Below are 24,511 nucleotides of genomic sequence, written 5' to 3' on the forward strand. Positions count from 1 at the left end.
AAAAATTACTTGTTACCCCTCAAATGCATGAGGGAATCTCTATGATGTAGTCCCTGAAATCTCCATGACTACAAAGAAGTAGGTTTGGCTAATACCAAGTGACAGCTGATTGGAGGTCAGTGGAGACATTGCCAATTTCGCTCTGTTGAAGCTGTGTGTGAAGAGAGGTGTATGTAAGCAGAGACCCCAGAGAGCTCAATAAATCACTTGGCTAATTTAGCTATTTAGTTGAACTTAGGGCTGTCAAGCAATTAAAAAAATTAATCACAATTAATCACATGATTAAAAAATTAAACGCGATTAATCGCTCTGTTAAACAATAGAATACCATCTATTTAAATTATTTTTGGATGTTTTCTACATTTTCAAATATATTTCAACTGCAACACAGAATACAAAGTGTATAGTGCTCACTTTATATTCATTTTTATAACAAATATTTGCAGTGTAGAAAACAAAAGAAATAGTATTTTTCAATTCACCTAATACAAGTACTGTAGTGCAATCTCTTTATCATGAAGGTCAAACTTACAAACGTAGAATTATGTACAAAAAAACTGCACTCAAAAACAAAACAATATAAAACTTTAGAGCCTACAAGTCCAATCAGTCTTACTTCTTGTTCAGCCAACCGCTCAGAAAACAAGTTTGTTTACATTTAGAGGAGATAATGTTGCCCATTTCTTGTTTACAATGTCACCTGAAAGCGAGAACAGGTGTTCGCATGGCACTGTTGTAGCCGGCGTCACAAGATGTTTACGTGCCAGATGCACTAAAGATTCATATGTTCCGTCATGCTTCAACCACCCTTCCAGAGGACATGCCTCCATGCTGATGACGAGTTCTGCTCGATAACTATCTAAAGCAGTGCGGACTGAAGCATGTTTATTTTCATGATCTAAGTCAAATGCCAACAGCAGAAAGTGATTCGGGTTCTGTAGTTTCTGCATCAGAGTGTTGCTCCTTTAAGACTTCTGAAAGCATGCTCCACACCTCATCCCTCTCAGATTTTGGAAGGCGCTTCTTGGGTCGAGTGCGGTAGCTATCTTTAGAAATTTCACATTGGTACCTTCTTTGCATTTTGTCAAATTTGCAGTGAAAGTGTTCTTGAAAAAGAACATGTGCTGGGTCATCATCCTAGATTGGTATAAACACGAAATATATGACAGAATGCGGGTAAAACAGAGCAGGAGACATACAATTCCCCCCCCAAGGAGTTCAGTCACAAATTTAATTAAACACATTTTTTTTTTTAACAAGCGTCATCAGCATGGAGGCATGTCCTCTGGAACGGTGGCCAAAGCATGAGGAGGCATATGAATCTTTAGTGCATCTGGCATGTAAATATATTGTGACACTGGCTACAACAGTGCCATGCAAACGCCTGTTCTCACTTTCAGGTGACGCTGTAATTAAGAAGTGGGCAGCATTATCTCCTGTAAATGTAAACAAACTTGTTTTTCTTAGCCAGGGGTGGGCGAACTGCGGCCTGCGGGCTGGATCCGGCCCATCAGGTCTTTGGATCCAGCCCGTGGGACTGCCCTCTGTGGTGCCGCAGGCCCCACACCACTCTCAGAAGTGGCTGGCACCATGTCCCTGTCGTCCCTATGGGGTAGAGGGCTCCGTGCATTGCCCTTGCCTCCACGCACCGCCCCCCGCAGCTCCCATTGGCCGGGAATGGGGAGGTACCTGGAGGCGTGGCAAGGGCAGTGCATGGAGCCCTGTGCCCCCCTGCTCTCCCAGGGGCTGAGCAGGGCGGTGGCTCTGGCCGCTTCCCAGAGTGGCACAGCTGGGGCCAGGCCAGGCATGCAGGGAGACTGCCCAGGCTCCAGCGTGCGCTGCTGCCACCCCAGAGCCACTTTAGGTAAGCAGCGTCGGGCCAGAGCCCGCACCCCGAACCCCTCCTGCACCCCACCCCCCAACTCCCTGCCCTGAGCCCCGTTGCACCCTGCACCCCTCCTGCACCTCTGCCCTGAGCCCCCTGCACTCCCCACCCCTCCTGCATCCAACTCCCTTTCCTGAGCCCCCTCATACACCCTGCACCCCTCCTCTGCCCCAATCCCTTGCCCTGAGCCCATTCCTGCACACTGCACCCCCTCCCACACCCTGCACTCCCTTCCGCACACCAACCCCCTGCCCCAGCCCTTCATACAATTTCCCCACCCAGATGTAGCCCTCGGCCCAAAAAGTTTGCCCACCCCTGGTCTTAGTGATTGGCTGAACAAGAAGTAGGACTGAGTGGACTTGTAGGCTCTAAAGTTTACATTGTTTTGTTTTTGAGTGCAGTTTTTTTGTACATAATTCTACATTTATAAGTTTGACTTTCATGATAAAGAGATCTCACTACAGTACTTGTATGAGGTGAATTGAAAAACACGTTCTTTTGTTTATCATTTTTACAGTGCAAATATTTGTAATAAAAACTATATAAAGTGAGCACTGTCCACTTTGTATTCTGTGTTGTAATTGAAATTGATATATTAGAAAATATAGAAAAACATCCAAAAATATTTAATACATTTCAATTGGTATTCTATTGTTTAACAGTGCAATTAAAACTGTGATTAATAATGATTAATATTTTTAATTGCAATTAATTTTTTTGAGTTTATCATATGAGCTAACTGCAATTACTTGACAACCCTAGTTGAAATGGTTCTCTTTATTTAGTACTCTGATATTGCCTACATGCATGAGACTGAAGTGGAGACATAATGCCTAAATATGGTAGATTGACCAAGGGTTCCTAAGCTTTTAATTGTGTGGACCACATTTTAATAGCAAGATTATCTTATGGACTGTCTCCCCTTCTATTGGCAACTGTGTGAACGCCTTCTCTCCAGACTGGCAACTGGTATGTACAGCATATACCAAACATGCATTAACCTACAGGAGATTTGGGCAAATCAAACTGATTATGAGAAATATAGTGGCAGCAAAGTTCTCATGTCTCTGTCATGAAATGGGTGATGAGAAGTGACTGTGCCAAGTGGTTAATGGAAGAGAACAACAACCTGCAGCAAATCAATCACTGGTCATAATGATGTCGAAGGGCTCTCCTGCAGAGAATACTGCACGTGCTATTGCTCCAAGGCATCTATTGCTGATGTCCCTCTACAGGCTAGGAACAGTGGCTTTGAAACAAGGAATGGGAATGGGGACAGGGGGGAATCTAATAAAACCAAAAAGAAAACCATGTGGATTAGTTATACAATCACACTTTTTTTAAGAGCGGAATGCAAGATGTTCAAATCTGTTCTCCCTCCATTTCCTTTGATAGCATCTATGTAACAAAGACTGTAACAAGGGACAGGCCTGATATTTATGCAAATAGATGGCTACAGCTTTGTAAGAAGCCTGGGCAGAAGGATGTGAAGCAAAGAGCTGCCATTCCTGTGGGCTGCTTACTTTGCATTAAAAAAAAAAAAATTCACTGAGCATGGCCTTTCTGCCCTCTTGTCGCTCAGCATGGTAGAGGGGTGCTGAATGGTCTAAAGCATTTTTCAAAAGCCAGGCTTTGTGAGAACCAGCATTGGCATTAGTATTCCAGAGCTATCACCAGATGTACCCGTCAGCACAAGACGCTAAAACAAACAGCCTCAGAGGACCACCAGAGTACAGCAGAAAGCCATCATTAGGAGCTAAAGCTACGAATACACCAGAGAAAATCATCTTTTGTTGTACTAGAAGAAACCATGAACTAAGCCAAAGCGGGAATGAGTGTAACTAATAAAAGCTGAAAGAGCTTCCATATCAACTTTACATTAGCAGGAACACTTCTACTGCAGTACTGGTCCTACCTTTTTCCTGCAAAAGACAGCCTTTTCATTAAGGTGTGAAAAATGTAAACAGGAATATGAAGAGAGGAGTTTGATGAAAACGCTCCTAAGCTGATTACATGGTGTGAACTGCTTCTGTGCTATTAGCAAGGCTTTCTACTTCAGCTTGCACTTATCAAGAAAGGGGCAGGGAAAGCGCCACCGCTTCTCAAGTTAGTGCAATTCAGTTTGCCCTCTGGCCAATTGTCATAGAAGCAAATTAAAGTCTCAAATAAATTTGTTAGTCTCTAAGGTGCCACAAGTACTCCTTTTCTTTTTGCAAATACAGACTAACACGGCTGCTACTCTGAAACCTGCATATATATTAGGCTCTCTGTGCAACTGATTAAACCCACCAACAACAAAATGCTGAAACATTTATTTGAACATAAACCGTACAGTTCTCACAACTGTTCTATTTTTGCCCCAGCAGACGGGAATTGTTTCTTTTTAGGGTGTCAGAAACATTAAAATTGCTAAAAGGGAAATATTATCAAGATTTAAATAATATTTATATATATTTTGACTTATCTGTTAACTTGTGTTACTACCATCAGCTGGAAGACTTAAAACTGAGCTATATTAGCAAACTGAGAGCCTGATCCCACAAGGACTGAGTGCCCTCAATGCCCATTAGCTTCAACGGGAGTTCAGGGTGCTCAGCATATTGCAGAACTGGATCCGGAATTTTTCTTTTTCCGCGTGTACAGCTTGATATTCTGTTGCTGTTTGCTTTGTTTAAACTACAGACGTTTATTTATTTCCTGGGCAGAGAAACCGGAGGTCTCATAATGGCAAGGCAGCAGTCCAATCTTCCCTATATTCTCTCATCAGATATTACAAGTATATCTGGTGAGGAATTTTCAACTGGAATAATTTTCCGACAGAAAATGCAGTTTCCACAAAAATCAAAAACTTTCTATAGAAAATTCTTGATTTTTCCGAAAATTCTTGATTTTTCCATCAGGAAAATTTAAATGAAATATTTCATTTGGGGTCGGTTCAACATGAATATGAATATTGTGTTGTTTGAACTGTCCAGTTTTTTCATTGAGACACTGGTCAATAAATCACTAAATTGCATTTTCCGATTAGCTTAGTTCTGGGCCCCATTCTCTCCTATGGGCTGGGCTCCCCGGAGAAGTATGCGTCCCATAAGGTGAAGTGTTCATTTCACTCATGCGAGTCAGGTGATTCTGGGTGCATTATGGGAGATGCATGCCAACCTGGGGAGCCTGGTATATAGCGGGAGAATGGGGGCAGGGGATCATGCCCCTGAATTACAAATCCCATAAGGCAACGTGCCACCTTAAGGAAATGGAGTTTAATGTTGAAATTACTTGAAACTGCGTTTTGGGAATGTTGACATGTTTCACTTGGATCAAAAATATTTCCAACACAAAATATTTTGGAATTTCGCTCCACAGGAAATTTTGTCTTTTCATCCCATTTTGGGACACAAACAAATCCTGACATGTTGAAATTTCCCCTCAGATGAAAATTCCAAGTTTTGCTCAACTCTAATTACAATGTTGACACTTCATTGGAGTGTTTCTTGAAAGATGTACAGTGAGGCACAGGAAGAAAAGTTATTTTATCAACAAATTGCATCATGTCTTGGATCGCTGTGAGAAAAGTAGTTAATGGTCATCTCTGGCCATGGCACTATGTTGTCCTTTGATAAATCAAACACTACTAATAAAACAAGCAAGAGGGAAATCACAGCAATAGATTCACCGGCTCCTCCTTCTCCAGGTTAGTGGCATCTGCCAAATGAAGTGAGAGCAGTGAGCAGTAATCTATTCCTCAACATACCCTACTTTGCATACTGCCTCCGTTTATTCCAAAGGATGCTTGGGAGCAATGAGAAGTGCCGGGGATGCTCACTACAGCCTGTATGACATGCAGTCTCTTCTGTCAGTCCTCCTCTCCACATCTCCACTAGCAGCAGCAGGTGATGATGCCAAGGTGGAATTTCATCTGTATGGGGCTGTATAGGCAATTCATAGCAATACAAGAGTTTTACATGCAGTTCAGGATGGACAGTCCACATCTGCAGAGCCTCCTATGACAGAGAATTGGTGTGCCTTCCTGTGGTCATTTCAGGATAAAATAAGGATGGTGAGTCAAAATGACACTGATATCTAACAAATCATGCCACTCATCTGCTGCTGGAGGTAAAAGATTTCTTCATGACCCATTAATGTGAGCTGGCAGATGACAGGCTGTGATAGTCCTTGGTGCACAGGTTTCAGTTAACACAGCAAAGTCAGCACTGTTACAAATCACACCTAACACCCACCTACGTATTGCTGTGCACATGATTGTCACTCAGGTAAAACATTCTCAACCCTGTTGTACTTCTGATGTTGGCAGGGGTGGAGTAATTGCAACTCCTGGGGTAAGCCACAACCTCAGATTCTGCTCACCAGGAGGTCCCTACTGCAGCCACATCTTCATGCTTCCAAGTTCTGGCCTTTTCCCTCAGTCTACACTGCTAAAGCTCTCAACTACGCTGTGACAAACCCTGCACTGTTAAGGAAGGGGTTAAAAAGCTGCTCTGGGCCCTCATGGTCCCACCTCAATACATCTGCAAAGCATGCATGGCTTCGCTGAGGCGCTCAAAAGGAGAACAGACCAGCTCAGTGTGGCGGCAGAAGGGGAGCTAATTTAGGGCTTGTCTACACTGGTGTCAAGGTTCCTCCCCCACTCTGAACTCTAGGGTACAGATGTGGGGACCTGCATGAAAAACCTCCTAAGCTTATCTTTACCAGCTTAGGTCAAAACTTCCCCAAGGTACAAAGTATTCCACCCGTGGTCCCTGGAATGGCCGCTACCACCACCAAACTAATACTGGTTACTGGGGAAGAGCTGTTTGGACGCGTCTTTCCCCCCAGAATACTTCCCAAAACCTTGCACCCCACTTCCTGGACAAGGTTTGGTAAAAAGCCTCACCAATTTGCCTAGGTGACTACAGACCCAGACCCTTGGATCTTAAGAACAATGAACAATCCTCCCAACACTTGCACCCCCCCTTTCCTGGGAAATGTTGGATAAAAAGCCTCACCAATTTGCATAGGTGACCACAGACCCAAACCCTTGGATCTGAGAACAATGAAAAAGCATTCAGTTTTCTTACAAGAAGACTTTTAATAGAAAATAGAAGTAAACAGAAATAAAGAAATCCCCCCTGTAAAATCAGGATGGTAGATATCTTACAGGGTAATTAGATTAAAAAACATAGAGAACCCCTCTAGGCAAAACCTTAAGTTACAAAAAAGATACACAGACAGAAATAGTTATTCTATTCAGCACAATTCTTTTCTCAGCCATTTAAAGAAATCATAATCTAACACATACCTAGCTAGATTACTTACTAAAAGTTCTAAGACTCCATTCCTGGTCTATCCCCGGTAAAGACCAGCATATAGACAGACACAGACCCTTTGTTTCTCTCCCTCCTCCCAGCTTTTGAAAGTATCTTGTCTCCTCATTGGTCATTTTGGTCAGGTGCCAGCGAGGTTACCTTTAGCTTCTTAACCCTTTACAGGTGAGAGGAGCTTTCCCCTGGCCAGGAGGGATTTCAAAGGGGTTTACCCTTCCCTTTATATTTATGACAACTGGCAAGTTTTGTCACCAAAAACTGGCTTTTGGTGACAAACCAGTGATAGCATACACACTACAATGTGACTTTTCTCAACAACAACAACAAAAACCACCTAGTTTTGGTGACAAAAAACTTTCACCCCTGCGAGACACTTTTGTCTTTTCCCCTCCCTTTATTGTTGCCAAACATGCAGTGTAGAGACCACAGGGTTTTTTTCCCTATTTTATTGGAGCTGAGGCAGGCGTACCATAGGGCGCGGGAGGCGAACCATCGCTCCAGTGCTGCAGCTAAGACCTATAAGGAGCTGAATGCTATCCTCGGTGGTGACTCCATCTCCATTGCCGATAGCCCCATGGATACTTCACAGGCAGGAGAAAGGGAGGGGGTAACCCAGAGGCTGAAGTTCTGGATGAAGAAATCGAGCTAGAAGAGGATGTGCTGCTCCCAGCAGGGTTGCCCGGTGGGGCAGGCAGCCAGGAACTTTTCTCCACTTCAGAAGTGCTCAGCGGGGAGCAGGAAGCAGATAAGATGCCGGGTAAGTTGCTGTGGCTTGTGTAGGGAATCAAAAAGTGGGAGGCAGGTAGTGTTTTCTGTGAGCTGGACATTGCCCTGTGTAGTTAATCTGCATGGCCAAGCAGGGTGTCGATGGACATTGAGACCTGCAAGGAATCCTCCAGAGAGAGGCTCTGGAAAGTTTCCAAGAGGTACTTGTTAATCTGCCACAGATTCCAAGAGATTGCAGCCTTGTTAGTTCCCCCATTGTAGGAAACTGTACCATGCCATTTAGCAATCACTGGAGCTGGGACCAAAGCGGCATATAGCTGAACTGCATATAGACCAGGGTGAAAGCTGCAAGCATTCAGCAGCTGTGCACTGGTTTCTCTGGTCACCCACAGCAGCGCGACGTCAGCCAGCAGGTTGGCCGCCTGTGAAAAAGTGTGGGATAATTTTAGAATGAGTTCCCTGCAAAGCTGTCCTGCAAGCCGTGACCTTTTTGTCCATATGCACAACGGCCTTCCCCCCACTCCCAAAACTCACCATGACTGGGGTGCTCGCGGAGCTGTGTGCCTGCCTAGAGTCTCAGAGAGAAAGTGATTTCTACTAGCAAAAGGCCATTTTTACTAAAATGTTTCAATCACTTGCTGGAACGTAACAATCCCTCTTCTGTTCAGCACAGACCTTGAGGAACACACCATGCACCCCTGAGGACTGGCTTCAGCAGATAAGAAAGAACCCGAGGCGCAGCAAAGAAGACGTGTTCCGGGAGGCGCTGCAGTGCGATGAGAGACAGACCAGGGCACGGAAAGAGTGCTGGAAAGCTGAAAGGCAGGTCAGAAAGGAGAGTGCTGCTTTTGCTAGGCAAGCGACAGAGCGGATGATAAAAGTGATGGAGGATCAGACGGAGATGCTCAAGTCTTTGATACAGCTGCAGACTGAGCAGATCTGTGATCAATCTTCCACTGCAGCACGTGCAGATGCACAATTCTTTGCCAACCCCACCCCACCCTCTATGCCCAGACCTTCCTTTTCACTTCACAGCCCTCCTGAGCCTCCCCATCACTCCACCCCCTCTCACAGCTCGCACAGTGATTGCTGGAGTTACACACACAGTTATGAGGTTTTATCCTTTTTAACAATAAATGAAGGCTAAGGTATTTAACGGCACAGCGTTTTTATTCTGTGTTCTACAAAAGCGTATAGCAATCAATTCACTCTCGGGAACGGGCTTCTAAAGCATTGTGTTGCATGGATCTTGGGCCCCAAAACTGTACACGGATGCACCAGGAAAGCAACTCCATAGCACGTGTAACTGCCCCTCATTGTCAAAGTGGTTCCTCAAAGCCTTTCTGATGTTAATAGCAGCCCTCTGGGCTCCTCTGACAGCCCTAGCATCTGGCTGTTCAAATGTGCAGCCAAGCGCTCTGCCTCAGTGCTCCACACCTGAGCAAATATTTCACCCTTAGATTCACACAGATTATGCAAAGTGCAGCACGTGGCTATGACCACAGGAATATTATCCTTGGTAAGGTCTAGCCTGCCATTGAAACACCTCCAGTGAGGTTTCAAATGGCCAAAGGCACATTCGACTACCATGGGGTACCCGCTCAGCCTGTTAAAACGCTCCTTGCTGCTGTCCAGATGACCTGTGTAAGGTTTCATGAGCCAGGGCTCTAAGGGGTAAGCTGGGTCTCCCAGGATTACTATGGGCATTTCCACATCCCCCACTGTGAACTTGTGGTCTGGAAAGAAAGTCCCTGCCTGCAGCTTTCTGTACAGGCCACTGTTCCTGAAGATGCGTGCATCATGCACCTTTCCAGACCAGCTTGCATTGATGTCCGTGAAACACCATCGGTGATCCATAAGCACCTGCAACACCATGGAGAGGTATCCCTTCCTATTGATGTATTCAGAGGCAAGGTGGTCTGGTGCTAAAATTGGAACGTGTGTGCCATTAATCGCCCCACCACAGTTAGAGAAACCTTATCTTTAAGGCCATTCACAACTGAACTCTTCCCTACATATCCATTTTTCTATCGCATCTTGTCATGTTCTCTCCCTTCCTCTTCCGTTCTGCCAACAATGCCAGCCTTGACTGCCCAATCGATTGCTTCACCAGCTAACACCATCACACTTCCTTTCATGGCATGCATTCTGTGAGGAACACCATTCCCGAGCTAAGGGCTACCCCACCTTCGTTCAAATCCCTCCAGTTCCACTTCTCCTGTCATTCCTTTGATAAATTGCTCACAATTGCAAGCCAGGGAGCCAGTAGGGATTGTCCAGATCATTATATCTATTAAAAGAAAACAAAAACAAACCAACAACCCAAACTCAATCTTCAAATTGTGTGCATAGGTCTCCTATTATTATCCAGGGTTCAAAAAAGAACTAGATAAATTCATAGGAGGATAGGTCCAACAATAGCTATTAGCCAGGATGGTGTCCCTAGCCTCTGTTTGCCAGAAGCTGGGAATGGGCGACAGGGGATGGATCACTTGATGATTGCCTATTCTGTTCATTCCCACTGGGACACCTGGCACTGGCCACTGTTGGAAGACAGGATACTGGGCTAGATGAACCATTGGTCTGATCCAGTATGGCCATTCTTATGTTCTTATCCTCATCTTTTTCCCCCCCCACTCCCTGTTACACCCTCTTGTTGCATCTTTTCTTTACAATCTAAGTTAACTCCACAGGGCAAGAACTACATTTTATTTGGTGTCTGGATAGCACAATGAAGCTCTGACCGTCACTGAGGCCTCTGGGGCCTACTGTAGTAGGAATAAAAACTAATAATAAAAATAAGGATTGGGGGCTTGTGCTCTTGCACTGTGGCAGAAGGTGAGCAGTCAAAATATTTTGTAGCCCCCAGTACACACCTCCTTGTGAAGGTGCTTCCAGCTCCCTCTCCTCCTGATGCAGGGTCAAGGACTCTTTGTCTGCACTGTGACCTCCTCCTTCAGTTCTTACTCCTGAGACTATGAGCTCGCCCACTCCCCAGTGCCACAAATCACCATCCTCAAGCCTGCTGCTCTCCTGACACAGACAGCCACACCTCCTTGGTTATCCTCCACGACTATATGCTGCTGCTGCACTCTGTACTGCCAACCATGAGTATTAGAAATAATAATGAGTCAAGTCCCCAAAATTATGAGATTGGCTTAAAATCATGAGATTAAAATAAATACATAAATATGGGTTATTTTTATTTGTCTCCTTGTTTTTGATCCTTTAGGGTGCAAAGGAGGTACAAGAATGAGGGCTAGAAATTTAATTTAAAAAAAACAAACAAACCAGAGGATCCTCACAAGGCTCCAGCAGCTGGGGCTTTAAGAAAAATAACAATTATTTCAAAATTCACAGTAGCAACACTACCTCTGAGGTAACACTTTGCTTCCCCATGCACCATTATGCTTATGCTACCTATTGGCTTTGGGCTGAACTTCAGGGTAATGGTTCTCAAGGTGTTTTGATAAACTTATGGTACTCATCTTCTGCTCACCTCTTGCTCAGACTTGGAGGAGGCACAGCATGTTGTGCATGTGCATGCATACCCGTTTATTCTATATAACAAACCCAAATTTGGGACATGTTTCATTCTGACTGGTGACCCTAATTTTCCAACCTCCTATACATCCCCATCCCTCCCTCCACAGTTCATTTCTGTCTGTGCTGGACACACACCAACAGTGAACTGCAAAATTAAAGAACTCCCAGATAGTGTTTACAATTTCACAAAGAACCCCCATCAATGGGAGGTTGATGGGATTCTGAGTTTCTGCGGGCGTTACGTGTTTACAGTTCAAAGCTTGCAAATCAGTCTGGTGCAAAAATTAATGGAAAGCTATGTAAACTGGAATTATGACACTAAGCACAGGGGATTAGTAATGGGATTTAGAGCCTTTCACCCCTAGACTGCTGGTGTGAATCCCCCCAAAGTCAGTAATGACTGAAGTTTGTTAAAATGTGAGGATGGTTTAGGAGTCTCTGCCCAAATTCCCATTGCATAACTGCCCATTTCACAAAACTGAGAAATCAAAAAAACACAGAACCCCTCTCTCCTAACAGATGTCAGAGCTTCATGTCCAGGTTCCATAACCACAGGGTGGCCTCTACATCAAGACACGCTAGATATTTTAGATTGTCCTCCAGATGTTGGGTTGGATGCTCTTTCACCACATGATTTACTGTCTGCTATGCTTCTCCACAGTCACAGAATGGGGAGGAAACCAGACCTAGCTACTGCACGCTTGTGGTAACTCTGGTTCAGCCAGCAAGTAACCTATTGAGTCTAGTCCAGGATCTACAATCAAGTGGAGGCAGGTGCAGCAATGGACTCCTGAATTTACTTAGCGTGTTAGACTCTCTTTCCTACTGATGCTTCTAAGGGCGTAATTTTTGGCTACCTGGTGATACTGATCGTCCGTGCATGGTGAAGGATCAGCAGCTCTTTTGTCCAAGAGTGCATGAGCTGCCATAACAAAGGGGACCCGAGAGCGTCATATCCCAGGCCACAGGAATGAGATTCATCCTCTGAATATATCTGAGATTGGGGCACTAGTCAACTGGAGACGTAATAGGCTGTTTTCATCTGTCACAGCTCTCCAAGCAGACCGAACAGTAACAACATCTCACTGACAGTCTGGCAGAGCTCTATGTGCTAGCACATACAGACCGCAGGTTTGTGTGTAGTTCGAACAGCCACTAATGACATGAGTGGCCAAACTCAGCTCTGTGTCGACAAGCTGAATGTGGAGGCTGCAGCCCCAGACTGCAAAACAGTATGCAGCTGGAGCAAACACCAGTGCCAATACAGAAGTATGAAAGACCACAGGGTCTGCTCCCCAGGAGGTTCCCAATAGTTTTCATATCAAGGTGGTATGAAAAGAGATCTTCATTTTCCGGTGTTCCAGGTGAGGCCGTTTGCCAGGCTATGGTGGAGTGACAACTGGATGGAATGGCAGTGGCCACCCTTGGACATGGATCAAGATTGGTTGACTGGCAAAATAACTGCTTAGAAGACAAGTAATTGCCACTATCACAACCTGCTCTAATTGGCAACTTTGTTAGCAGTCTTCCCATAAAAACCACGAATTGACTCTCTCTCTTTCTCTCCATCTGGATACTCAAATGAACTCATTACCTGTGGGCAGTTCCCATGTGAGAGCTGAATGTGACAGCTGAGGTAAACTGGAGAAGCTTGGGAAACTTGCCCTGCCACCCCTCATACTATACCTGTTCTGTGGAGAAATAGGGGAGCTGTCAATTCAGCATCCTTCATAAGCACTGCAGTAACACAAATGAAAAGAGAGACGGAGTACTCAAACAGATCCTGTTTCTGCAACCTTTTTCACACTGGTGAACAGTGTGTTCAACGGGACTACTTGTATGAGTAATTCCACATCAACATGAGTAACAGTAGAACAATGAGGCCTTAAAATAGCAGCTTGTCTTGCTTCTGAAGTTAAAGGTTTAGCAAAAATGTAGAGAAGTCTTAATTAAGTAGTAATTTATAATTAGTATATTTGTTTTGATTATTAGGTAACATATTTAGTTTACAATTGACTAGGGTTGCATCATTTTTAGTGGGGAATAAAAAAAGCTGAAAGACAATGAAGTCTGGATTCTCACCAACTCCAGAATTCCACTTTAGAAGATTTAAGATTTGCAAAAATGTAAGTCCCTTCCAGTCATAAAATTTTTCAAAATAAAAATATGAATTGCTATACTTGGCAGAAACCCAGGTTACTGATCTTTGTTATATTTCAGTTCTCTATTCCAAGTTCGCAAGGTGTACTAATTCAGCAAAAAAATCCATTAATAATCTCTCAATAAATTCAAAACTGTACGATTTGTATGAGCTTTCAAAATGCATCCAAAGAGTTAATCAGTCTTTTCACTCTTTCCTTCAATGGTTTGATTTAATATATGTATGTACTTTACTAAAATCTGGTTCACAAGTGAAACAGAGTTTTTCAAAAGTATGATTAAAAAAAGGGTAGAAAGTACATTGCCTTTTAAAAAATAGTTTGGAGCTGTGCACACTTACACTATTGCTCAATTTGGCCCAAGAGCTAACTCTGTACACTACATAATATCATCTAATTGGCTAAGACATGGTCATATGCTATAAAATATGTTTGTGGTAATGCCTGCACAGGTAATCAATAGTTTGTGTACAAAAAACAACAAACTTCTTAGAAGTAGTAATAATGGAAAACTATTCTGGGGCACATAAACCTTTCAGGTAATAGGACTGTGCCATGAAATAGACACATACACACCTTAGCTGATGGGAAAGGAAAGCAGTAAGAGAAAGCATGCTTTGTGACTGAAGGTCTAATTCTCAGCCCTCCAGTCGAGTCTCACACACAGTCTGTATGTGAAACAAATCAGACCCTTTCCAGGGTATAGAGTTCAGCTGGACCTATCCCAGTACCCCGCCATTGGTATCTCTGTAGCTCTCCCCAGGCTCAGTCTAAGCAATCCTGACCCTGGAATGGGGATGTACCCCCGGGGGCTTCCTCCCGGGAGACACACTCTTTACCTGCTCTGGGCCCACTAAACCATCCAATCCCCTTCCTGGGGTGTTTCACAGTTCAGTAATCAGCCCCTTCTCTGGGCCTTCTCAACTCCCTTCCTCAGGACTTAAGCCACTTTCCTAGTGGCTGATATGGGGGGGGACCCAGAGCCACCCACTACTCCAGGCCACAGCACAGGGACCTTATGAATGGCAGCTACGTGCTGCTGCATTCCCCGTAACTAGCCACCATGCTGCTACCATTGCCTGGGCCACTTCCCCGCGGCCCCAGCACCTTCACAAATGTTTTACCCTTACCATAGGGCTGAAGTCTTTTACTCCGGCCCAACAGCCAGCCAGAAGCGCTCTCTTGCTCCCCCGGTCCCTGCCAGCAACTGATCTGTCCGTGGTCCTGCCAGTCCTTCCGCCAGCCAGGAAAACAATGGTCATTCCTCCAGCTCCAGTCACCAGCTGACTGACTCCTCTGGCCTTGCTGCGCCTTGTATGTGAGCCTGCTGGGCCCTGAATGGCTGCTCTCTGCAGCCTCTCTCATTGGTGCTTCCCCCGCAGCTAGTCTAAGCAGCCTGGAGAACTTCTCTACTGCTCCTTTCTGGGGCAGGGTGTGGTAGGATCCTGAGGCCTCCAGCTATGGGCCTAATACTCCCTCTCTTACAGGGGCAATCTAAAAAAACGTACATGTTTATCACGTACACTAATTCCATTTCAGCTAATGTCCCATGTGACAATTCAAAACAGAAAGGCTCTCCTGGTTTACAAAGTGAAGTTATTTTATGACTTAGTTCCTAAAAGACTCTAGTTGCTGTACTGGAAACAGTTGATGAATATAAATATACACTCTATGCAATTTGCAAGCATTATTCTTTAAAAGCTAGTAATACACTTTTTAAAAATTGAATATTACATTTCTAAAATAAGCATTAATTCAGCTATTAATTTAAATCTTTTTTCCTGTTCCCATTCAAGAATGGATAATTTATTTTAAAAATGTTTAAAATGCAAACTGGTTCTGAGACTCTAAAAAAAAGTCTTGCTCTCAGAAACAGAATGACAAAATGAGGGAAGCTGGCTAATACAGATTGAATACACAGAATATTTAAATAAAATGAAATCCCACATTGCTTAACATAAACTCTGTTTTTAATGGTGGTGGTGCTGAATACATTTACTTCATCATCTATTAGAATCAAGGCATTTTAAACCGTTATTGCATTTTTTAAATTCATTTTTAAATCAATTAAGTTAGACCAAATAACCCAGATACAACAAAGTGCAAGGAAAGAAATGGATAAGTTAGCAGCTAAAATTTGTTTATATCTCAATTATACACTATTACTTCACTGTGTCTCAGTTACCTCCTCCATAAAAAACCCAGAGGAACAAGGATACTTGCTATAAGGATTAGTCTTGGTTAAATTAGTTTGTAAAATGCTACATACATACCAATTATTTTTCCCAAACCCTAAAACTGTAAGTAAATTCTAGATGTCCTCAAAATGGTGTAACACAAGAGAAATCCTTAAAAGACAGTAAAAAAAAATCTCTTAATAGCAATAGCTATTTTTGATAGCATGGAAAGTATTAAATTACAAGGCAGCCAAAGTTAGTTAAGAATTCTGTAAGGGTCTGAGAAATCTGATAAATATATAACCTGAAAGGGCAGAATGGTAAATAATTTACTTCAGAGATACATTTTTACACGCAGTTCAGGATGGACATTCTATATCTGCAGAGTGGCGCACATGATAGAGAATCTGTGTGCCTTCCAATGGTCATTTCAGGATAAAATAAATGTGGTAAATTGAAATGAGATTGATATGTAACAAATCATGCCACTTATTTGCCTGATGGAAATAAAAGATTTCTCCACGGTCCATTAATACGAGCAGGCAAATGACAAGGTGACATTGTCCTTGGTGCACAGCAATGTTAAAAATCTTATTGACTGCCCTTCTACAGGGAAAGAAGAATGCAAGTGGAAATAATAGAATTATTTATTTGTTATGGGACTAAGATTGAATTGATACATTGGTAGGTGACATAAGTGCTTTCTCTGACCTAATTAATTTATCCTTTTAAACAACAATAAAAACATTGTACCGTCCCTTTAGAGACAAATCAAAGCTTCTACATACACCTGTCACCTGCAAAGAAGTGTATGGCCTGATTTCAGCAGTTCTGAACATTCAGAAATCCCACTGAAGTCAATTGATGCTGCAGAAGTTTAGCACCTTAAAAAAAATCACTCACGAAAGTCCAAAATCCTTGCCTTTAGCATGTTGGTAACTGGGCAAATATATTATAAAGCTCTTAGAAATTACACATGAAAAAAAGACTTATTCAAGTCCATTCACCTGCAAGGGCAAACTATGCTCCCAACAGAAAATGTATCAGGTATTAAACTACTACTGCTACTTGCGTATTCTAACTGTGTGTCATTTTATATACCTTGTACATACCCACATGAAGACAATTTATTGGAGCAAACAGGATTTGACACACGCCTACCTAGTGCTCACTTGGAAAAAAAGGTGTATTCTTAACTCAAGTTAGAAAACTTGAGGTAAAATCCTAGTGATAACAAGGCAGTTTGTAGTTTTCACAAGTTAGCAGGCCAAATTAAATCCTAGGCTCCCAACAGCCTTTAACTAGATTTGCTAGTTCGCACGGAAACTACAAGCTGCCTTGTCTTCACTAGGATTTTACCTTGAATTATTTAACTCAAGTTAAGAACATACTGTTTATTCCTAATGAATACACTACCATATAGGTCAACCCACAGAATACAGCAGGAGAGAGAAAGAATGGTACTACAGTGATGAGTGCAACAGAAAAGCTTGTAAGTAATGAGCTCGTCAGATTAGAATAAGAATTTATACTACCTATGTAACTCAAGCCTGTCCCATACCCCTCATCCTCCTCAGCTCATATCTTCTTCTAAATAAGAAATTACTAAAGAGAAATTAATGTAAGACCTGCAGAATACTGATTTCTATTTGTGTATAGGTGCTCAGGTCAGTGGAATACTTCAGAACATTTACTCCAATCAAGCACAGTGTAAAAAGTAATACTGATCTACTTGGAGAACATGCATTTACATGTGGGTTCTGCTCTCTTGATGCACGGAGTGTGATGCATGTACATCACATACATATGGGAAAACTAAATATTTCTCTCTTTAATGTAGACTTCAATACTACTTTGGGAAACTAACTTCAGAAATCTAGCATTTTCAAACACTGGACTAACTTAATGGAAACTGTCTTAAGAACCTCTATTTTCAGAGATCTTCTGTCATTGGCACAGAATAGCAAGCAGCTCTGCCCACTTTATTCTAAATAGTGCATGTGGGTCAGCAGTTAGCATGGGACCAGGTTACCCTTCCTTGCTTCATTCCTTGGCTTTAACCATTTTGACAGATGTCACAAGCTTTTAAAATCATTTTCAGCATCATTTCAGCTGAGCTTGGATTTTCAAGGAAGACCTTTTCTGTAACCCTTAATTCAATGACAAATCTTTCTACCTACTTACTTGCAGTATTTTGGAAGCTGCAGCAATGATACTGTCATATAAGAAAACATAAACCAGGAGACTTAAATATATAATTTTCTTCTGCAAGACATTTTTAGCATCTTTCTTGCTATAACATTAGAGTGCCATTTAGTACCTTTACTGTAGTTAGGGGTTTATTGAGGTTTCCTACAAGCCAAATTTTGATTGTTGGCGAGGAAGAGAAGCAATTTGCTTACTTGTTTTTGGATTTACAGCATGGGTCCTCAGTGCAGTCGCTGCAAAAAAAATACAGGGGGTGGGTCACAGTCAGCCTTCCATTCTTTATGGTTAGATGGGAGGGGAGCCTCACCAGCATTTTGTCTGTTGTGACATGACATTAGGGTATGGAAAACCCTCATTGAGGACCACTCATTTAGAGATCAGATATAGAACTTGTGATGCTCTCTCTGGGTGCTCAGGGCTCATTACTCCCCTATCTCCAGTGAGAGGAACACTTGCTGATACTTAACTGGGTGTCAGCTCCCTGACACCACTAGTCTGTTAGCCACGCAAACAATCTCCTCCGGGCTCTGCCAACCTTTACGTTGCCCTGCAGGATAACAACAGGTGTGCCACAGCTCCCAATCCCCTCTGAGAGCATCCCCTACCATGGCCAGCCCTTACCCACTGGACAGTCACAGAAATTACAAGAGAAGCTGTCCCCACAGGAACAGTGCACACACCTTGTTTGATTCAATTGAGGCTCATATATATAACATCACAGCACTGAGATACATTTATAGTGAAAACAATGATAAAAGTATTATCAAGAGCTAAGTCTTAAGAGACAGTGAATAAGGATAATGGAAACAGAAATGAAAATATATAGAACAAAATCATAAAACACAAAGCTGGGTCTACACTAATCAATGGTTACCTCTCCTATATAATAAAGGAGTTTTCCCCCAAGGATTCAGTCTTTTGCAGAGCTCGCTGGTTTTCTGGCAAACCAGGATCCAAGCATTCATGCAACACCCCTGCTGCTCAGGCCTCCTTGCATTCTACTTATATTCTTCAAAGTTCACACCTGCCCCACAACCAGGGTATAGTCTCCAGTGTTTTCGCATCCCCCTGTTTACTTTGTATGCAGATTTGGCTTCCATTGTGTTGGCTCAGAACTAGGGTTGATGATTAATCATAATTAACTCATGAGATTAATTAAAAAAATAATCACAAGAAATCGCACTGTTAATAGAATACCAATTGACATTTATTAGATATTTTTGGATGTTTTTCTACATTTTCAAATATATTGATTTCTATTACAACACAATACAAAGTGTACAGTGCTCACTTTATATTATTTTTATTACAAATATTTGCACTATAAAAATGGCAAACAAATAGTATTTTTCAATGCACCTCGTACAAGCACTGTAGTGCAATCTCTTTATTGTGAAAGTGAAACATACAAATGTAGATTTTTTTTGTTACAGAACTGCACTCAAAAACAAAACAATGTAAAACTTTAGAACCTACAAGTCCACTCACTCCTACTTCTTGTTCAGCCAATTGCTAAGACAAACAAGTTTGTTTTACATATACGGGAAATACTACTGCCTGCTTCTTTTTTACGTCACCTGAAAGTAAGAACAGGCATTTGCATGACACTTTTGTAGCCACATTGCAAGGTATTTATGTGCCAGATATGCTAAAACATTCGTATGCCCCTTCATTCTTTGGCTACCATTCCAGAGGACATGCTTCCATGCTGATGATGCTCGTTAAAAAATAACGCGTTAATTAAATTTGTTACTGAACTCCTTGGAGGAGAATTGTATGTCTCTTGTTCTGTTTTACCTACATTCTGCCATATATCTCATGTTATAGCAGTCTTGGATGATGACCCAGAACATGTTCATTTTAAGAACACTTTCACAGCAAATTTGACAAAACACAAAGAAGGTACCAATGAGAGAGTTCTAAAGATAGCTACAGCACTCAACCCAAGGTTTAAGAATCTGAAGTGCCATCCAAAATCTGAGAGGGATGAGGAGTGGAGCATGATTTCAGAAGCCTTAAAAGAGCAACACTCAGATGCGGAAACTACAGAACCCAAACCAGCAAAAAAGAAAATCAACCTTTTGCTGGTGGCATCTGACGCAGATGACAAAAATGAACATGTGTGGGTTCTCTCTGCTTTGGAGCGTTATCAAGCAGAACCCATCATCAGCATGGACACATAACCTCTGGAATAGTGGTTAAAGCATTAAGGGACATATGGATCTTTAGCACATCTGGCATGTAAATATCTTGCAACGCTGGCGACAACAGTGCCATGCAAACACCTGTTCTCACTTTCAGGTGAGATTGTAAACAAGAAGCGGGCTGTATTATCTCCTGAAAATTTTAACCAAACTTGTTTGTCTGAGCGATTGGTTGAAGGAGGACTGAGTGGACTTGTAGGCTCTAAAGTTTTACATTGTTTCATTTTTGAATGCAGTTTTTTTTGTACATAATTCTACATTTGTAAGTTCAACTGTCAAGATAAAGAGATTGCACTAAAGTACTTGTGAATTAAAAAATGCTATTTCTTTTTGTTTTTTACAGTGCAAATATTTGTAATCAAAATAAATATAAATATAAAATGAGCACTGTACACATTGTATTCTGTGTTGTAATTTAAATCAATATATTTGAAAATGTAGAAAACATCCAAAAATATTTAAATAAATGGTATTCTATTATTGTTTAACAGTGTGATGAATTGCAATTAATTTTTTTTATTGTGCGATTAATCGCAATTAATTTTTTTAATCACTTGACAGCCCTACTCACTACGCTTAATTTACATAGCCAACAGCAAGACAGGTGAATCAATTTTCTTTGTCTGGCAAAACCTGTTTGACAACCCTACCTAGGACACACTCTCTAAAACTTATTTTCAATACATACACACAACTCCTTAAATATCATTCAGACATACATCTCACAACAATTATGATCTTTGGCATGACATAAGCTTTTATTAGATACCTCACTTGACCCTCTCTGGATAAATTATTATGAAAGAAATGTATTCAGTGTAGTGAGTTTGTCATCACTGTCAAGAGTTACTGTTACAGAACAGTGATCCCTTTGCCTGTTGGCACTGAGGGGTTCTTACGGTCACACAATTATCAAGGTATGAGACATTTAAACAAAACATTGGTGTTTTTCATAGCCACGTGTTTAACTTTAAGCAAGTGAATACAGCATGTACTTAAACTCTTTGCTCAAGCAGGGACTTTGTTCTTATCTTAGAAAAGTCAGAGATAGAGCTTTGAATTGAACCTAAACTGCCTACATCCCATGCTACAGCCTTAACTACAAAGCCATCATTCCTCTATGACCTGGGGCAGTCACTTCATGTGTCCATGCCTCAATTCTTTCCTCTCACCCATTGTCTGTCTTGTCTAGTTAGATCATAAGTTTTTTGGGACGTGACTGTCTTTAATTGTTTTTGTACATGCAGATATTTCATCTCTAATTCCCAGGCGTCTATACTACCACACACAATGACATATCTCAGGGTCCCTAGCACAATGGCAACTCATTTTGGTTGGGGACTCTAGAGGTTTGTAATACAAATAATCAATACCACCACCACGATAGCTTAGGAGATGTTTCCAGGCATTCTATGCCCAGCAATGGTGACATATGCAGATTTCCATGCTGTATATGACAGACAGGGCTCCACTCACATCCTCTGATGATTGGGAAGGGTCAACAGGAAGGATGCCGGAGCCAGTGGGTGAGATCTGCTGCTGCTGGGAGTAAAAGAGGTGGAGAGCTTGCAGGCTGCGCATGGTCAGAAACCACAGTCAAACCTGGAGGAAGTTGGGATGGCAAATCAAGAGATGGCAGCTGGGACGGCAAATCAAGGGCTGAGTTGAAACGAGTGACACTGACTTTGCTTGAGGCAGTGGAGCCAAAACTAGACACTTTCTTCTTGTATTCAACCATCAGTTCTTCCACTTCAAGCCTGGTGGAATCTGATGAGCAGAAACATGGTTTTAGCATAGCTGCATACTGCTAGTGGGTGAGAGCAATGACAATGCTGTTCGTCACACAGCCCGTGAGAGGTTACAGTGCCCTTTACCCCTAGCAGTATGTTACAGGCCAGGATAGAGGTGAAGAAGATACCCTCCTCACATTTTCCACAGAGTTGAACCTTCACTCTCAGCCTTTTACTGCAACTTTTTAAACATATTGTCTGAGTTTTTAATGTTGACAGAGGCTGCAGACTGACTTCCAGATTACTTGGTTCCAATTTCCTGTCCCCACATCCTATTTAATTAGTCTTCTTTTTATAGTAACAACTTCCAGAAATGCATCATGCTAATATAAAGCCCACTATGAAATTATTTTTACAAGAGTATTTAGCAGAGCCTCTCACTAGCAATTCTTAAAAGATCTGTGGAAAAACGAAAAACAATATGGAAAGATTTCTGCTTATTGTAGAAAAAGGAGGGTGAAATCTGCAGAGATTTCTTCGTTTGCAGCAGGAAAAGAAATCCATAACAAAGCTATTCCTTTACATGTCTGCTGAGATATCAGAGTAAATACATATGTAATACAGAATTTAATGCATTTGACAGCTGGTTTGAACTAACTGAACTTGCAGTGGGCAGCTATCTTAGGAAGGTTATTTTTGTGACATGGGTCTTTAAAGGCTAAGTCAAAACCATGCCCCAGCTTGGTTTTCATTACTGTTAGCAGTTACGAAGCAGTTAGTGAAGGCAGCCAGGCTCTCTCTGTATGTTATCATTTCTGTTTGCCTATAAATACATGCACTACTGCAGCTCCTCGAGCCTGTCACTACACTGTAGGTTATCTCTGCAACCAGAAGGGCTAAAGCTTTGTCTTTTAGTGAAAAGATCTAATTCTGGAGAATACACAGAAATGTGCACAGATTTTGCTGTGCTGTATATTTATACGCTTTGCCTCAATGTAATGCAAACTCGAAGAAATTAGAGGTGAAAGAACTTGTGAGGACAGTGACTCCATCCTCCAATAAGTAAAGGGCATAGTTCTCAGATACTAAACTGATCCTACACTTTCCTTTCCAAAAGGCCTCCTTTTCTCTCCACTTTTTCTTTTGGCAATGGATGCAGAAAAGAATAGAATTTCTGTCAGCTGGCAATATAAAAACCATCTGGTCTCACCTATCAAAGTGAAGGGGAGAAAGGGCAGGCAGAGAAAGAGACAAAATTGGAGGGCAGAATAGAAAAACTGTGCTTGCATGTGAATCATTAAAAAAAAACAACCTCTCTTTTCTAACTAGTGGTGTGGGCGTGTCCTACCTGGAAGATTGGAGCCACAAGGAGGCCTGGTCTACACTACAAACTTAGGTCAACATAAGCCATGTTAAGTTGATCTAATAATGTATGTGTCTACACTACCGAGTTCCTTCTGCTGACCTAAGTGGCCTGTAAAGTGGACTTCTGTACTCCACTTCTGTGCAAGGCGTAGCGCTTGATTCAACATCCAGGGGTTGACATGGGGATAGTGTAGACACTGCATTGTGTAATTTGAATGAATTGGCCTCCAGGACGGGTCCCACAGTGCTGCGTAGTGACTGCGCTAGAGAGCACTTTCAACTCCACTGCACGTCAGCCAGGTACACAGGAAACAGCCGCTCCCCTGTTAAAGCCCCAAGAACTTTTGAATTTTCATTTCCTGTTTGATCAGCATGGAGAGCTTGCCAGCACAGCTGATCATGGAGACTTAAGGCTGCACACGCACTTCAGCATGGAGTACACAGGAGGTGGTGAATCTTATTGCTGGGTGGGGAGAAATGTGTCTGTGCAGGCAGAGCTCCGATCCAGCAGAAGAAACGCTGACATCTATGCCAAGATTGCACAGGGCATGGGGGGAAAAGGCTACACCAGGGACACACAGCAGTGCGGCATGAAAATAGAGGAGCTTCAGCAAGCGTATCAGAAGACAAGGGCGGCGAACTGTCCTTCTGGTTCTGCCCCCCAGACATGCCGTTTTTATGAGGAGCTGCATGGGATTCTTGGCAGCGAGCCCACCACTGTCCCAAAACACTCCGTGGATACCTCCCAGCACCCCCGGACAACCTAGAGCAACGATGAGAACGCTGTTGATGATGAGGAGGAGAATGCGTGGCAGGCAAGTGGAGGATCCATTCTCCCTGACAGCCAAGAACGTGATGCCCGGGAAGGTATCTCTGGTGAGTACACATTTCCAATCAAACTGTAGGGGTTACATGCTATTATTTTTTATGTTTAATCTGAACAAAAAAGTAGGTGTAGTAGGTATCAGTGGCCGCTGCAGCTACACAGAGGGTGCGCTCCGAAAAAGACGGTTTATGTGCATGGCGATGGCCCATGAATCCTCCATGGAGATCTCTAGGAAGCTTTCATGGAAGTACTCTGCAATCCTTTGCAGATGGTTTCTGGAAAGGGCTGCAGTAGGACACTTTCCCACACTACTCCAGTATTAACTCTGCAGGCATCATTGCAGCACACAGCACTGCAGCATAAGACC

At 42.6% G+C, this 24,511-nt stretch overlaps 1 protein-coding gene across 1 annotated transcript in view; it reads right to left on the bottom strand.

Moving 5' to 3' along the window:
- Nucleotides 1–24,511, bottom strand: part of FAM124A (family with sequence similarity 124 member A) — a 67,433-nt gene that overhangs the window by 13,459 nt on the left and 29,463 nt on the right. Inside the window, exon 3 of the mRNA XM_077806810.1 lies at nucleotides 8,201–8,351. Coding sequence (XP_077662936.1) covers nucleotides 8,201–8,351 — 151 coding nt within the window. The remainder of the gene's footprint in view (nucleotides 1–8,200; nucleotides 8,352–24,511) is intronic.

Source organism: Eretmochelys imbricata, chromosome 1 (assembly GCF_965152235.1).
Source record: "Eretmochelys imbricata isolate rEreImb1 chromosome 1, rEreImb1.hap1, whole genome shotgun sequence".
Taxonomy (NCBI): domain Eukaryota; kingdom Metazoa; phylum Chordata; order Testudines; family Cheloniidae; genus Eretmochelys; species Eretmochelys imbricata.